We start from the raw sequence: 14,391 nt of genomic DNA, 5'->3' as shown, positions 1-14,391 counted from the left end.
CAAGACGCTCAAAACTGCAGGAGGGAGGAGGATCCTCATGAGCCACTACTTTTAGGACCATTATCATACCCACTGACTAGTCAACAGAAGAAAAGGAAGAAAGAAAGCGAGATTAAATTTCTGGTGTTTTCATATGCAGATGTATCAACAGGCCACCTTCTCCATGGGGCAGCTTCCCGCTGTATGAAGGATCCTTTTGCACACCAGGAAAGACGGACTGACTGGTGTTTGGATGAGCCCAACACCAACCTAAAGAGGCATCCTTGACCGCGGGCAGAAATCTCTCGGACGAAAGAAGAAAAATAAAAACATTCCTCTCTGCCTGCATTTACACGTGACCTGTATGTGTGGTGAACATTTTATTCTTTCCCCACAAACGGGTCAAGGGAAGGACACTTCAGGGTTGAAACACAAGAATGTCAGGTTGGCATTCTTTGAAAAGCAGAATTATAAAATCTAGGTGGGGGGGGGGGGGATTAAAACAAGCGTGTATCCCCAGTGCGCTCGCTGTTGTTTGTAGACTGAGGCCGGTGGCAGAAACTGCAAACCGCTCTGAATCCAGACAAGAGCTCTGACCCAAGACCATGATTCACATCCCACTGACGAGCAAAGCCAAATGCGTGTGCGTTCTCTGTAGCACCTTAGAGAGGAGGTTGGCTGCGTGGGTGAGATACGAATATATTAATTTCCCGGACACTTAGCCTACCGGGGAAAGATTAACAGGCCCGTGATAGGTGAAGGCTCTCCGATTTCTCCCTGGGTGATACAGAGGAGGGCTTGTTTGTGGGGGTGGGGTGAGGTAAGGCAAGCTCTTGGGGAGTGATCTTACCACACACACAACATCTGGCCCTGTTTCTTGCGCAGGGCACCTCGGGGGAGCGGCAGGACACATGTCCGCTGGAGGAGGGCACAGTTGGAAATTAGCCTGACCAAGTAAAGGTCTGGATCAAAGGTTGGTCTCGTTCTAAAGTAAACTCCCTCCAACCCTCTGACTTTTGGATAAGAGCTGAACTGAGCCGGCCACGGCCTCACTCGGGGCCACTCGCACCAGCCCGGGGAAGAGCATCAGGACTCCTGCCTCCGATAATAATGCCAACTGTGGATGACATCCTAGAGCACATAGGGGAATTTAACTTCTTCCAGAAGCAGACGTTCTTTCTCTTAGCTCTGCTCTCGGCCGCGTTCACCCCCATCTACGTGGGCATCGTCTTCCTGGCCTTCACCCCGGATCACCGCTGCCTGAGCCCCGGGGTGGCCGAGCTGAGCCGGAGATGCGGCTGGAGCCTGGCAGAGGAGCTGAACTACACAGCGCCGGGCCCGGGGGCCGCGGGCGAGGCGTCCCCTCACCAGTGCCGCCGCTACGAGGTGGACTGGAACCAGAGCGCCCTCAGCTGCGCGGACCCCCTGGCCGGCCTGGCGGCCAACAGGAGCCACCTGCCGCTGGGCCCCTGTCGGCACGGCTGGGTGTACGAAACGCCCGGCTCGTCCATCGTGACCGAGGTGAGTGAGTGCAGGACGCAGGGCAGGCGAGAGCCAATACACTGGTTTTTCTTAAGGGAGAAGCCAGTAAGGCCTGGTTCTTACGCTGTCTGGACGTGATTTGGGGGCTCCAAGGATCTTATAAAATCCTCATTTCCGACAAGAACATGGAGCCTCTTATTTGTCTGGAGGATGAGTGAATTAGTTAAAACTTCGTCAAATTCTGGCAATAATGATTCCAGTTTATGTAAGTTTCAGGGGTAAGAAACAAGGAAAAGCATAGCCGAATTCTTGGACATAATTCCAGGAAAAGGAAAATTTTTAAGCCTTTTTCTGGAGCCTGAAAGTTCATGGAACTCACCTGAACGGTGCCTTACCATGATACGATACATTTTTCTCTTGATAGCTACTTTTTTCTCTTGGATTTGCTCAAAATGTTTGCATAAAAACCATCTGGGGTTGATGTTTCTGCTATGGCGCTATTGTTTTATTAAAAACTACAGTCAACATTAATATCTAATTGCGAAGCCTCCTTTTAATAAATACAGAGAAAACAAAAAAAAATGGGGACCTGCTTTTATTGGAGGCAAACCAAAATGGGAGAGTGCATTTATTCTGAAAATACAGAGAAAGCCAGCTGCCTGGCTTAATTTAAAATGACTGCTTGGGTAACGTGAAGACATTTTGTATAAACAGACATTTAGGTACTGGAGCTTTTCTTTTTTTTTTTTTATTAAAAAAATTTTCTTTAATGTTTATTTGCTTTTGGGAGAGAGAGAGAGAGACAGAGACAGAGGCATGCGCAGGGGAGGGGCAGAGAGAGGGAGACACAGAATCCGAAGCAGGCTCCAGGCTCTGAGCTGTCAGCACAGAGCCCGACGCGGGGCTCGAACTCACAGACCAAGAGATCATGACCTGAGCTGAAGTCAGAGGCCCAACAGACTGAGGCACCCAGGCTCCCCAGTATAGGAGCTTTTCTTAAATGGTCTGATGCTTACATGAAACCGTAGATAGAGATCACAGATATAACATCATACAATTTCAAGAGGCTTTACAACGTTGCTAATCTCATCCCTTCATACAGAGATGAGAAAACTGAGGCCCAGAACAGAGAAAAATTTTGCCCAAGGCCACAGAGTTAACAGTTCACTCTAGAAACCAAATTTCCACCTGTTCCTTCAACATTGCCTCTTGTTCCAAATGAGAGCGAATGTAGCAGGCTGTGAAAACATTCCAGATTCCCTTACTATTTTTTTAAATGTGTATTTATCTATTTTTGTGAGAGAGAGGGAGAGAGCATGAGCAGGGGCAGGGGAGAGAGAATCCCAAGCAGGCTCCATACTGTCAGAAGGAGCCCGATGCGGGGCTCGATCTCACCAACCGCGAGATCATGGCCTGAGCTGATCAAGAGTCGGAAGCTTAACCGACTCAGACACCCCCCGACCCCGATTCCCCTACTGTTAAAGAGACAGCAAAGAGACGCTGAATACCCCAGCTCCCTCGGGCCAGCGTTGGCATCCAGCTTACACACCCATTTGCTCTTGCGTATCAACATTAGAAAGGGAAAATGGAGCACTTACCTGATTTCAGCTGGTTTCGCCAACAACAGATTTTGGCTTAATGACATGCTTCTAGGTGGAAGGCTAAATAGATCGTGGGACAAATCTCTTGGTTGTATAAGGAAAATTCACATAAGCAAAAAAAAAAAAAAAAAAAAAACAGTTGGTTTATTGCCATTCATCCACATCAGCTCAAGGCAAGGAATATTCGAGGAGTTCCCTGGGCTGAGCTGTGTCTAACAGGATTTTGTTTTCTCTCCTGACCCGGGAAACCTCTTGCCCCTCGGCAGTTTAACCTAGTGTGTGCCAGTTCCTGGATGCTGGACCTGTTTCAGTCGGCTGTGAATGTAGGATTTTTTATCGGTTCTGTGGGTATCGGCTACATAGCAGACAGGTAGGTGTCACACAAATGTGGTGGAATTTAAATAGTCCCGCAGGTCCGGAAAACACTTGGATTCACCTGCCCCTGCTTGAATAACATCCTTTCCCAAAGCACACAGACCACAGTTTCCTGGCCTCATGGCAACCGTCTTGACAATTTGAGATGTCTTCCACTGCTTTGATAACCATGACCGATGTGTCTGTTTTCTAATTCCCTGGGGTCACAGAGGAATGTTCTATATTGGGCAGCAGTTTTTCCGCATGGACTATCCAGAAGCCTAGGGTTAGAAGGGAGAGTAATAAATGATTTGATCCCTTTTGTGATTCCCAGTTCATTGGCCTCATCACTAGGTCCCCATTCATGAGCCATCAGGGCTCCTAAGCTCTCCCTCCTCTGCCTGCTTCTCATAGACCCAAAGCCAGTGTAGACCTGCCCTGCAGCTGTCCTTGCCTAGCCCACTGGGTCACAGAATTCCTGATAGGGATCCTGGGGACAGATGTAATTGTAGGTACGGAACCTAGGTTATAATCTGGTAAAAGGGACACAGGGGCCGTCTACCCTGACAGAGGTAAATATCCACTATCCAATGTCAGTGTTCCCGGAGAGAGACGAGGGAAGACCTGTGTGTGTGGAGCACACAGCAAATGGTCCTCTGAGGAGGTCCGGTTCAGGGAGCTAGTTTTCAGTGAGTCGCACTAATCCAGCTCTGCCTGTATCTTTTGTATGTTCATCACTTTGCACTCCCAGATTTACTGTGCTGAAAGTGCCTTTTAACATGCATTTTTACTCGGTTGATGGCCAATTAGATATTTTTCGGAGTCCTCAAAAGAGAAAGGACCAGAAAAATTTGCTTTATACTTGATACTTGAGCACTCGAAATACCAACTATTTATTGGGTGTTCTCCATGTGCCAGGCACTGTGCTGCAGTGTTTGAACAGTATCATTCTCACGAATAACCAGAGCCAGTGCTATGCAACTGTGTAATAAATACATATAATCTAGGTAAACACGCTTTATGCTTATTGCTTTCCCCAACTAGATCTGTGGTAGAGATAAACCCAAACCTGGATTATATTAAATGTAAACAGAATATTTTCTTTGATGATGCTATATGGTCAGGCTGGATGGAAACTTGCAAATGAGTTAAAGATTGGTAACAATAGTTAATCCATCCCCTCCCAGGGGTATCTGCGCGTTCACAGCCCGGGCCCACTGTGGTGGCGGGAGGGAGAGGGGATGGCAGTCGAGGCCGCTGAGCCACAGGGCAGTCCATCCATCGCTCCACTTCAGCAACTGTCTGCTCTGCCCTCCTTCAAAGGTTCTTCCTGGGACTTTGTGTGGGAGGCTTGTGAGGTAAAAAGGAAGGTCATTTGCTTTTATTTTCATTGCCCCACAACCAATAGGTCGATGGTTTGGAGATGAGCCCTTAAGTCAGGAGAGCTGCAGGCAAGGGACGGTCTAGAGTGTGTGGCTGTCCGGCCCCCTGCCTCCTTGCCCCCCTCTCCACTCCCTCCCTCCCATAAGGTGGGGATACTAACACTCAGCTGCCAGGACAGAAGTGAGCAAATAGGTGACTGAGCCTCTCGGCTGGTTAAATAAATGAGTTAATTATTCTCATCCCACTCACAGAGAAGGAGACAGGTTATAATTCCCCACACTGACAGTGCATTCCTGATTTATAATCCTGAGTCAATTATCCACCTTCTTGGATGACCTCATCTCATTATTTTGCTCCCATTGTTGAAATCTTCTATGTAAAGTTGATTACTCATTATTCTTCCCCAAAAAGCTATATACAAATTTTCATTTCTTTTCCTTTTTTTTTCTTGAAAGAGAGACAGAGAGAGAGAGTACAAGCTGGGGAGGGCAAGAGGGAGAGAGAGGGAGAGGATCTGAAGGAGGCTCCATGCTCAGTGAAGAACCCAACGACGCGGGGCTCAGTCTCATGACCCTGAGATCATGACCTGAGCTGAAATCAAGAGTCAGACACCCAATCGACTGAGCCGCTGGGTGCCCCCATTTATGTTTCTCAAATTGTCTGAATTTCTGTTGTTTATTGCCTCTTCTGTTCTACTTGCATATGCGGGTGAGAGTCACAACAGACATTGGATTAAAAAGAAAAAGCAAGTTATCTTTTGCATAATTAATGCTTTTTTCTGAACAATACTCAGATTTTATACAATGGTACAAAATCTCATGGAAAATCATTTCGTGCTACGGATTAAACTAACATTACTAAAATTGATTGCCTTCTGTGATGCTTTTTAAAGATATGAACCAACAGCTGATGAGGGTATCTTTTAGAAGAAAACCAGGAGGATATTATGAAAAGGTTACAAATAAGAATACTGAGTTTTACACCATGTCAACTTTCTGGAAGTCAGCTTTGCTGATGGAAGGGAGGAAGGAAGGAAGGGTGTGTGTTAGAGAATTTGAAAACAAGCCCTTAATAATATGTCTAACTTATGTCATCATTCAAACCTCCTAAAGAACATTTTTTAGTATCACCTGATGCAAAAAAAAAAAAAAAGGAGTAATCTCTCACCAATTCCAGATTTTTTACTCTACTGATGGGTAATTGTAAGTTCTGTATTTAGTGGCATGCCTGTAAATGTTTAATGACTGGCTTTCTGAGGGATAAAGGCCTGGTGTGTAGAATTTGCTGATTTCCCTGGTGTAAGTACTCCCACAGTGGTCCATTTCAAGCCACCAAAGTGAGGTCACTAGACACAGGGTTGGCCGGAAATAGGCACCATTGTATGGTATTTCCACTGTACGGATACAGCAGACGGAGGTAAATAATCTCATGAGCATAGATAATGGCCGAACACAGTAGAGTAATTAGGAAGCAATGTTTTGCATATTTATTACACTTGTTTTTAATCTCATTTCCTTAATTTTAAGTGTAGGATTTAATTTCTAACAGCGGCTGTGTTTAACAATTAGCTTGCAAATTTTCTGAGATCCTAATGACCAACTACCAAGAGCCAGCCCCCATTCCTCTATATTTCGTGATGGAAGTAGATCAGAGCAGAATCGGAGTCTGGACGGGTCATAGTCAAACTTACCCAGCTCTGTGAAATCTTCCAAAACAAGTCCTCCGCTACTGACCATGTGCCAGGCGCTGTACTGGGCACACTGATGTGTTATAGATCATTTAGACTCATCACAGCCTTTTAAACATGATTTTGTTATTCCCAGTCTGCAGATGAGGAACCTGAGGCTCGGCGTCGTGACTTTATTTGGCACGTGTCCCCCGCTGAAGTTTTTCTGCATCACAGATTTGATTTTCTGAAGGTTTTCATGCTCTCAGTTTCCAATAGCAAATATTCTCTCTTGGGAGCCACAGGATTTTGTCCATCTACAGGAGCGTGACTAGTATGGGAGGCCCAGGTCAACTTTGGAAGCTAAAGAGCTATCACCTGAACAAATGTTTAAAGACTCTTTCAGGGTAAAGGAAGGGGTGTGGGTAGGAGGACACGGGAGATGAAAGGCTAAAACATTTTGTCAAGATGGGATTTTGGAAGACTTTGAATAAAAGGCCAAAGAGGCAGATATTTACGGTGGGGAACCATTGGCTGAGAATTAAGAAATCAATGGTCCAAACAGTGTCTTAAGAAGTTTAGCAGTTTAGGGGCACCTGAGTGGTTCATTCGGTTAAGCGTCCAACTCTTGATTTCAGCTCAGGTCATGATCTCACCGTTTGTGACACTGAGCCCCAAGTTGGGCTCTGCGCTGGCAGCATGGAGCCTGCTTGGGATTTTCCCTCACCCTCTCTCCCTCTCTGCCCGTCCCCAGCTCATGCACGATCGTGCTCTGTCACTCTCAAAATAAATAAATAACCATACAAAAAAAAAGAAAGAAGTTCAGCGGTTTACATTTATTACTCATGAGAATGCTTGATCTTTCAATTTCCTATTTAAAACATTAACATTCCCCGATAATTGTTAAGGATGTTGTGGATTATTTTCAAACGGCCAGCTGGTATTGAAATGGTCGCTAGGACGTAGCAGCCTAGGAGCAAAGTAACTATTAAAAAATATTCAGCCACCATGAAATGTGCAAAGGAATGACATAAAACAGTCCGTGACTTGAGTTTGCAGTGGATAAGCAAAGACTGACTAAAACATTGCCTTCTATGAAGAATCTTTAAAATACCCATTAACGGCCAACTAGGACGACTCTTAGAACAAAACAAGGCGGACGCGATGACAACATGAATTAGCAGTGCTCTGCCCCAAAGTCAACTCTCAGACAGCCTGCTTGACACACAGAAGGAAAGACATGGGCGGAAAGGAAGCCAGTGTCTCTAGCTCTTTCCGTGTAATATCTCACTTAACCCTCTTGTCGACTGGGTAGGACAGGTCTTTTCCAGCTGAGGAAACAGAAAGGTTGACTAACACAGACATCGGAGTAATTGGTAAGGCCAAGATTCAACCAGGTTTCTAAGTTTTCCCCTCCTCTGTGTCCTGGGACCCTCTCCAGGTCCCTAAGCTGATGAAAACCCAAGGCTCTCAGATAGAATGTGAAGAGGCTAACCTGGGGTACTCCATGACAAAGGCCCTCCACCCCCGCAGCTGACACCAGAGACCATTTCCGGGGAGACATGCAAATACCACAAAGTCCAAAGGCAGTACTGAAATTTTTGTTTTTCCGAAAGAAAAACTCTCTGGGGTGGGCAGTTGATGGAGACTGTTGGTGCAGAGGCCCCAGCTTATAGGATGAAGGAAGACCCAGATGGGCCCCTGGGTGGCCTGGAAGAGTCACCCCCTGCCTGAAGACCCTCCACAGTGTGAGACTGAGAAGGTTCTGGGGCCCTGGGGTGAATGAGGCATAGAATTTTCACAGAGTGCCCTGGGGAAAAGTACTAAAGTGAACTGACCTGAAGTCAGGGATTCTCCCTAGGTGGGCATCAATCCGCGTCTCCTGAGTTTGCCTAATTCAGAGCCGACCTCCTCTTGAGACTCCATAACTTCTGTGCATTTTCTACAGCCTTCATGAATCTAATCTAATTCTATTGTCTCTCCTTGCAGGTTTGGCCGTAAGCTCTGCCTACTGGTTACGATCCTCATAAATGCTGCATCAGGACTCCTGCTGGCCGTTTCCCCAAACTATACCTGGGTGTTAATTTTCCGTTTGATCCAGGGGCTTGTCAGCAAGGCAGGCTGGCTTATAGGCTACATCCTGAGTAAGAATGTTTGTGGCTGCTGCTTGGAGAATTAAGTGACATTGTGCCAAAATCCATAGGAGAAGGGAAGGGCTGGGCCCCAAAACGGACCCCGCTTCAAGAAAATGTTTAGAGATTTTTTTTTCTCTATCAAAAGTATTTCTAAAATCTTTTCAGCGCTCAGTCTACATTCTTTCTATAAAGAAAACAATGAAGGCAGAAATGAGGGTACACATACCATCCAGATTCTAATATAACTTTTTAGGAAAAAGCTTTCTATACCCGGGGGTGTTACATACGGAGAAAAATCTAGCCCTCCAGGTCTATACATAAAGAAAATTCAATGGTGAGACGTACGTCAGCTTTATGAGGGACTTCACTGCTTTGCATAAATGGATTCTTGCAAACCACTGTTCTCCTCAATTTATAGACAAGAAAAGGGAGAATATAAGCCCTGTGGGCAATCTAGATTCGACAGCCATTTGTCTGACCAGGAATATCACTTCATCCCACACACTGGTAGCCAGTTATGCTTAAACTCCACGGAGTCCGGGAGAATACTTGAATCCCAATAAATAGCATAACGCCTTTAAAGCCATAGTGAGAAAAATTAGCACCATAATTAGATCTGGGGGATTAACGCCATTACTTGCCCCTGGCTACATTCAAAGAGCATCCATACAAAGGGAAATGGGCGCTTTGAAATCTAAACCATCTCCATCATAAAACTCTCATTACCCATGAGAACTAGAATATGAAGAGCTGGAGTATGTGTGCTTAGAATTTCACCTGGTAAAGTTAATTTGGGGAACTCTGTGAGATGCAGAAGGCTACTGTCTTGGTAGGCACCTCCCTAACATATTCCCAGGCAACAAAAGAATTCATCAATGTACAGTTATTCAACCAGTAATTGGTTTTTAGAACACATGATATGTAGAAATATGTGTAATTTCATTGTATAAATTTAAATTTCAGCCTTCTGCCCATTAATCTCTTCTCCAGTCCTTCTGAATGTCCTTGAGGTACACCTTGCTGCTTGACCTCTTCCCTCCCCACCACCCTGAGACCTCTCCGTGGCCGCAACCACTTTGAAAGACAGATATTTCTATTTATTGAGCACTTACAGACTTTTGTTTAACTCTGTTATAAATACTTTTTGATAATTCGCAGTAATTTCTAGAAACATTTTGGGGGCGCATTTATATTTGGTTTATAAATAGTTGACGTCTTGAACACGATTACTAAACAATTAAAGCAAAAGGTCTGTGGCTCGTGGAATATCTGGAATTGAAGTTCTAGAGTGTTTGCGATAACAAAATGACTATCCCCTAAGTCCACGTCCTGCAGACTTCATACGGCTGTCAGGGTGGAGCCATGGAATGGGGTAAAGCTGATTTGTATGCCACATGCAGAGCTATGCTGCCATCCTGGCTCTTGGAAAATAAAGAGCCGTGATTTGTGGAGTTGTCTGATATCTAAGTTGTAAATACTCCCACCATGACTGAGGTTAATGGGTTTAATGACCAAGTTGCAAAATCCCTGAAAATTTATAAAGCAGTTCGTGCAAGCCAATGCTAGCAGACTCCAATCAGTTGGGAAACCCACTGCTAGGTTTCCAAGACATTTACATGCATTATTAGGATTGGCAAGAAAATACTTAACTCATATAAGAGATGTTCATTTACATAAGAATCCTTTACAATCTCAATTCAGTGCTTGATCCATTTATTCACATCGTTAATTACCCCTGCCTTACTACTCTAAATCAAACTTTTGCAATTAGAAACAACTGGCTTACATAAAAAAAAAAAAAAAAAAAAGCAATCACTTGGGGCACCTGGGTGGCTCAGTCAGTTAAGCATCTGACTTCGGCTCAGGTCATGATCTCGGGGTTTGTGAGTTCCAGCCCCGCATCAGGCTCTGTGCTGATGGCTCAGAGCCTGGAGTCTGCTTCGGATTCTGTGTCCCTCTCTCTCTCTGCCCCTCCCCAGCTCATGTTCTGTCTCTCTCTTAAAAATAAATAAACTTTAAAAAAAATGTTTAAAAAAAAAGCAAACACAACTTAAAAAAATAAAAACTTTGGATTGCTTCAAAAAAACATTTTTTTTTGCATGTATCTGAAATCCAGTCACATTTTCCCTGGAAATTATTCTATCGATCAAACATTTTGCTCACACTGGCAGGCCTTTCCCCCCCACCCAATGTGGAATTACAACATCTTATATTAATACAACAGCAAAATTATAACAAAATCAGTCCCAAAGAACACTTAAAATTATTCAGAAAGTTGTATACAACATTCTAGAACTTGGACTCTTCTTTGAGGCTGGCACTCTAGTTTCCCCGAAGTTGGATGGCCAACTCCCTGTCCTACTGACTTGCGTTGACCGTTTGGATTCTCTCTGCAGTTACGGAGTTTGTCGGGCTGAGCTATCGGAGAACAGTGGGCATCGTTTACCAAGTGGCCTTCACCGTTGGGCTCCTGGCACTGGTGGGGGTGGCATATGTGCTTCCTCACTGGAGGTGGCTCCAGCTCACTGTTTCCCTGCCCAACGTCTTCTTCTTGCTCTATTACTGGTAAGTCCATTTGGAACAAAAAAGGAAATAACTTGAACTATTTTGTTTTCCTGAAAAGGCTACCTCTCCTTAATGCACACCATCCTTCTGTATTCCAAGGTGTCCTTCACTCTTTTCCTTCATGGAAAGCCCAGGTCAGTGTTTCAGGGATAAAAACAAAACAAAACAAAACAAAACAAAACAAAACAAAAACAACAACAAAAAAAAACCCATGAACTTCAACGTGTCTTGCCCTCTGGAAATCAAATGTCCTTTTGCTTCGGGCTTAAGAGTTTTATAACTCACATCTTTTTACATTATTAATGTGGTGTTTAAATTAACTTTTAGTGGCTGTAATGCCCTTGGCAGAGGTTGACAATATTACTATTCTCATTCCATCCCTGCTCAGAGGAGACTTTAGCGTACAAATGTTACCACTTAAACACATCCCTGCCCAAGGCACATATCTCCAATCAATCCAGCAGTCTTTATCCCAGATCAGGCAGACCATGTCAGTCAGAGTCGCCAGGACATGTGAAACTTGTTTGTCACACCTGCCGGGGAAACTGTGGAAACAGCAGAAACTATCAGAAATTCCTAATGCAAGTTTACCTGAAATAAAACAAGAGGGATGCTAGGTTATCGTGCAAATCCTTCTCTCAAGCAACAAACCACTTTCTGGACGTAGTCACCTCTTCCTCCCAGAGTCATTCTGTCTAAGAATTAAGCATCTCAACCCTTTCCAGAAAGCCTGGCTCTCCTCCAAAATCCGGTCAAACTCTGAGAGGGACCCTTACCTCCCTCCCATATCCATTCTATCTCCTTTATATCTCTGAAGCCACCCCCACGATAGACTCACCCTGGTTTCTTTGACATTCGCTCTTCCATATCCTCCAATGCATGTTTCACACTCCATTTCTAAAATTAGTTCCACCGTGTTCCCTTCCTGCCTAAAAAGCTTTCAACGGTTTTGTTTTCCTGATGCTTTAGCATCACAGAAAAGGTGCACCTCTCATCCAAGTTCTGATCACCTCTGATGTGTTGCTTTTTGCCATTTTTACTCAATAGAATCAAATTTAATTTACTTCCAATTCTACGACCTCCGTGATGGGACTACATCATCGAAAATCAGTGGAGATATAGAGTAGAAAACAGGTGTTTAGGGGGAAGAGTGGAGGCAAAGAGGTTAGGTAAGGGACTATTGTCGTAATCCTTGCAAGAGAGACAGAGCCTGAGTTAAGACAAGTGGTGGCCTATGAAGAGGAGAAAAACGGAAATAAGTTTCATCAGCGAGCATCTCCACCCATTTGGTGGAGACCGAATGGGAAGGTTTAGAGAGAGGAGGTGCCTCGTGGGTGGAGTGGAGGCTTCTGTGTCTGCACGTGCTGAGATAAGGAGCACAGGAGGAGGGGTGGGTTTGAAAGGAGGGATGATGAGGGCGAGCTTTGGACATGCCGAATCTGAGATCCATCTGGAAAGGACATCAACGCGTACACGGCCAGGGGTGGTTGAACCTGAGGATCAGGAATTCAAGAAAAATCCCCCTGTTGGTGGGTAGGGGATAGAGGCAGTTCCTCAGAGGAAAGGAGCAGAGCCCGGAGAGGAAGCGAATGGGGCAGAACACACAAAAAATATATATACTAAATTCTGAAAGCCTAGCTGAGGACAAGGAGCCAGGACAGAAGACAGAGGCAGTGCCATGGCTAGAAGGGGTGGGGGGTGGGCTACAGGGGTGGAGGGGATGCGATGGTCACCAGAGGAGGGACTCCATGCAGGCTGACCAAGGCCAGTGGGGGACCCTGTCCCCTGCCCAGTGGCATTTCTCTCATGTCTCTGTAACCTTCACGTTTCACTGCTTTTTGGGATCAGCTGTTCACCTGACACTGTGAGACTGGCATGTGTGTCCCAGTAGCTGTCAGCTCTTAGAGGTGAGGTGACATTAGAAGCCCTCTGGCACATCTTCCTGTCCAGGGCTGGAGCCCCAGAGCAATGCCCCCAGAGGATCATTATTCAGCCTCTGCTTGAAAACTGTTCTCGCTCTTACTCTGTCATCAAGCAAGCGACTTCACTGCAGAACCCAAAGCTCGTCTTCAAGAGACTTCTCATTGATCCGGAATTTACCTTCCCGGCATGTTTACCCAGGGTTCCTAATTCTGCACTGAGAGCTTCAAAAAATTAATTTCTATTCTACCGGGCAGCTCTGTACCTATCTGGATATGCCTCCGAGGATCCATCCAGACTTTCCACTGGGAGGCTAGCCATTTCTGGTTCCTGTCTTCTCTGACGTGGCTCCCAGGTCCTCCTTGACCCTTCGGCTCGCTTGACACCTGGCTTGGCTGACTCTGCTTCTTGGGGTGTGAGCGACTGGGCTAGATCATCAAATGTGATCTAGGAAAATCATGCTACGGCATCACGGCAGAAAGGATGCTCACCGTGAGCTGTGGATTGGCCGCCGCCGAGCACCACATTTCTGTTCCTGATGTCGAGCCTTAACTGAGGAATTGGACTTGATTCCTCTCTCCATGGCACTCCCACAAACATCCATCCCGAGTTCCTTTTGGGCCCTCTCAGAGCAACTTTCTCCCCCAGGGTGAGGCCCCGACATGGGGCCTTCCGGACTCTATGCCAGAACTCCCACCAGGGCGGTCCTTGTACCTCCTTCCTGCCAGACCCTCTTCCTCCCATCGACCCTGAACCAGCTACTCCAAGAACACTCTTCAAACACAGATCCAGGTGGCTAGAGTCCTGCTCCAGGAGGTACAGGGCCACCCACCCCGTGTCCTGCCAGATCCAGCAATCTGGCTTTTAAGCTCTGTTACCATCTTATCTCAAACTCTTACCTCCTTCCTTTGAGAAATCAGCTCTCAGAATAACATATGTAAAATACTTGGTTTCCCCCGTGAGGGAACTGCATTCTGCTGTCCCCATACCCGGCAGATCTCAGCACTCGCAAAGCCCAGCTGACCCGCCTCTCCTCCCTCTAGCACAGGGGCTGCCTGGGCATCCGGTTGACCACCGGGGACCCTGAAGAGGATGCCCCAAAAGTCTCCTGCACAAGGCTGAACACAAGTCAGCATGTGAGGGAGGAAAAACCCACATAGCCTCTGCAAAATTTTAAAAAATTCTTTTCTTGTGAGAGAACTTTGAAGACTGCTTGTCTCAGCAACTTTCAAATATGCAATACAGTTCTATTAACTGTAGTCACCGCACCATATGTCGCATTCTCAGGGCTTCTAATTGTTTTGTA

General features: G+C 45.8%; 1 protein-coding gene across 2 annotated transcripts in view; it reads left to right on the top strand.

The window, feature by feature from the left end:
• Window positions 1-763: 763 nt before the first annotated feature.
• Window positions 764-14,391, top strand: part of SLC22A2 (solute carrier family 22 member 2) — a 32,389-nt gene continuing 18,761 nt past the window's right edge. Inside the window, exons 1-4 of one of the 2 annotated variants that reach the window (XM_058735831.1) lie at window positions 764-1,500; window positions 3,329-3,432; window positions 8,455-8,609; window positions 10,997-11,165. In XM_058735831.1, coding sequence (XP_058591814.1) covers window positions 1,090-1,500; window positions 3,329-3,432; window positions 8,455-8,609; window positions 10,997-11,165 — 839 coding nt within the window. In that variant the 5' untranslated portion in view covers window positions 764-1,089. The remainder of the gene's footprint in view (window positions 1,501-3,328; window positions 3,433-8,454; window positions 8,610-10,996; window positions 11,166-14,391) is intronic. The other variant, XM_058735830.1, reaches the window with a different exon arrangement.

The sequence above is a fragment of the Neofelis nebulosa genome, chromosome 6 (assembly GCF_028018385.1).
Source record: "Neofelis nebulosa isolate mNeoNeb1 chromosome 6, mNeoNeb1.pri, whole genome shotgun sequence".
In the NCBI taxonomy this organism is placed as follows: domain Eukaryota; kingdom Metazoa; phylum Chordata; class Mammalia; order Carnivora; family Felidae; genus Neofelis; species Neofelis nebulosa.
The sequence above is the reverse complement of the archived record's forward strand: the minus strand, read 5'-3'. Positions and strand labels throughout refer to the sequence as shown.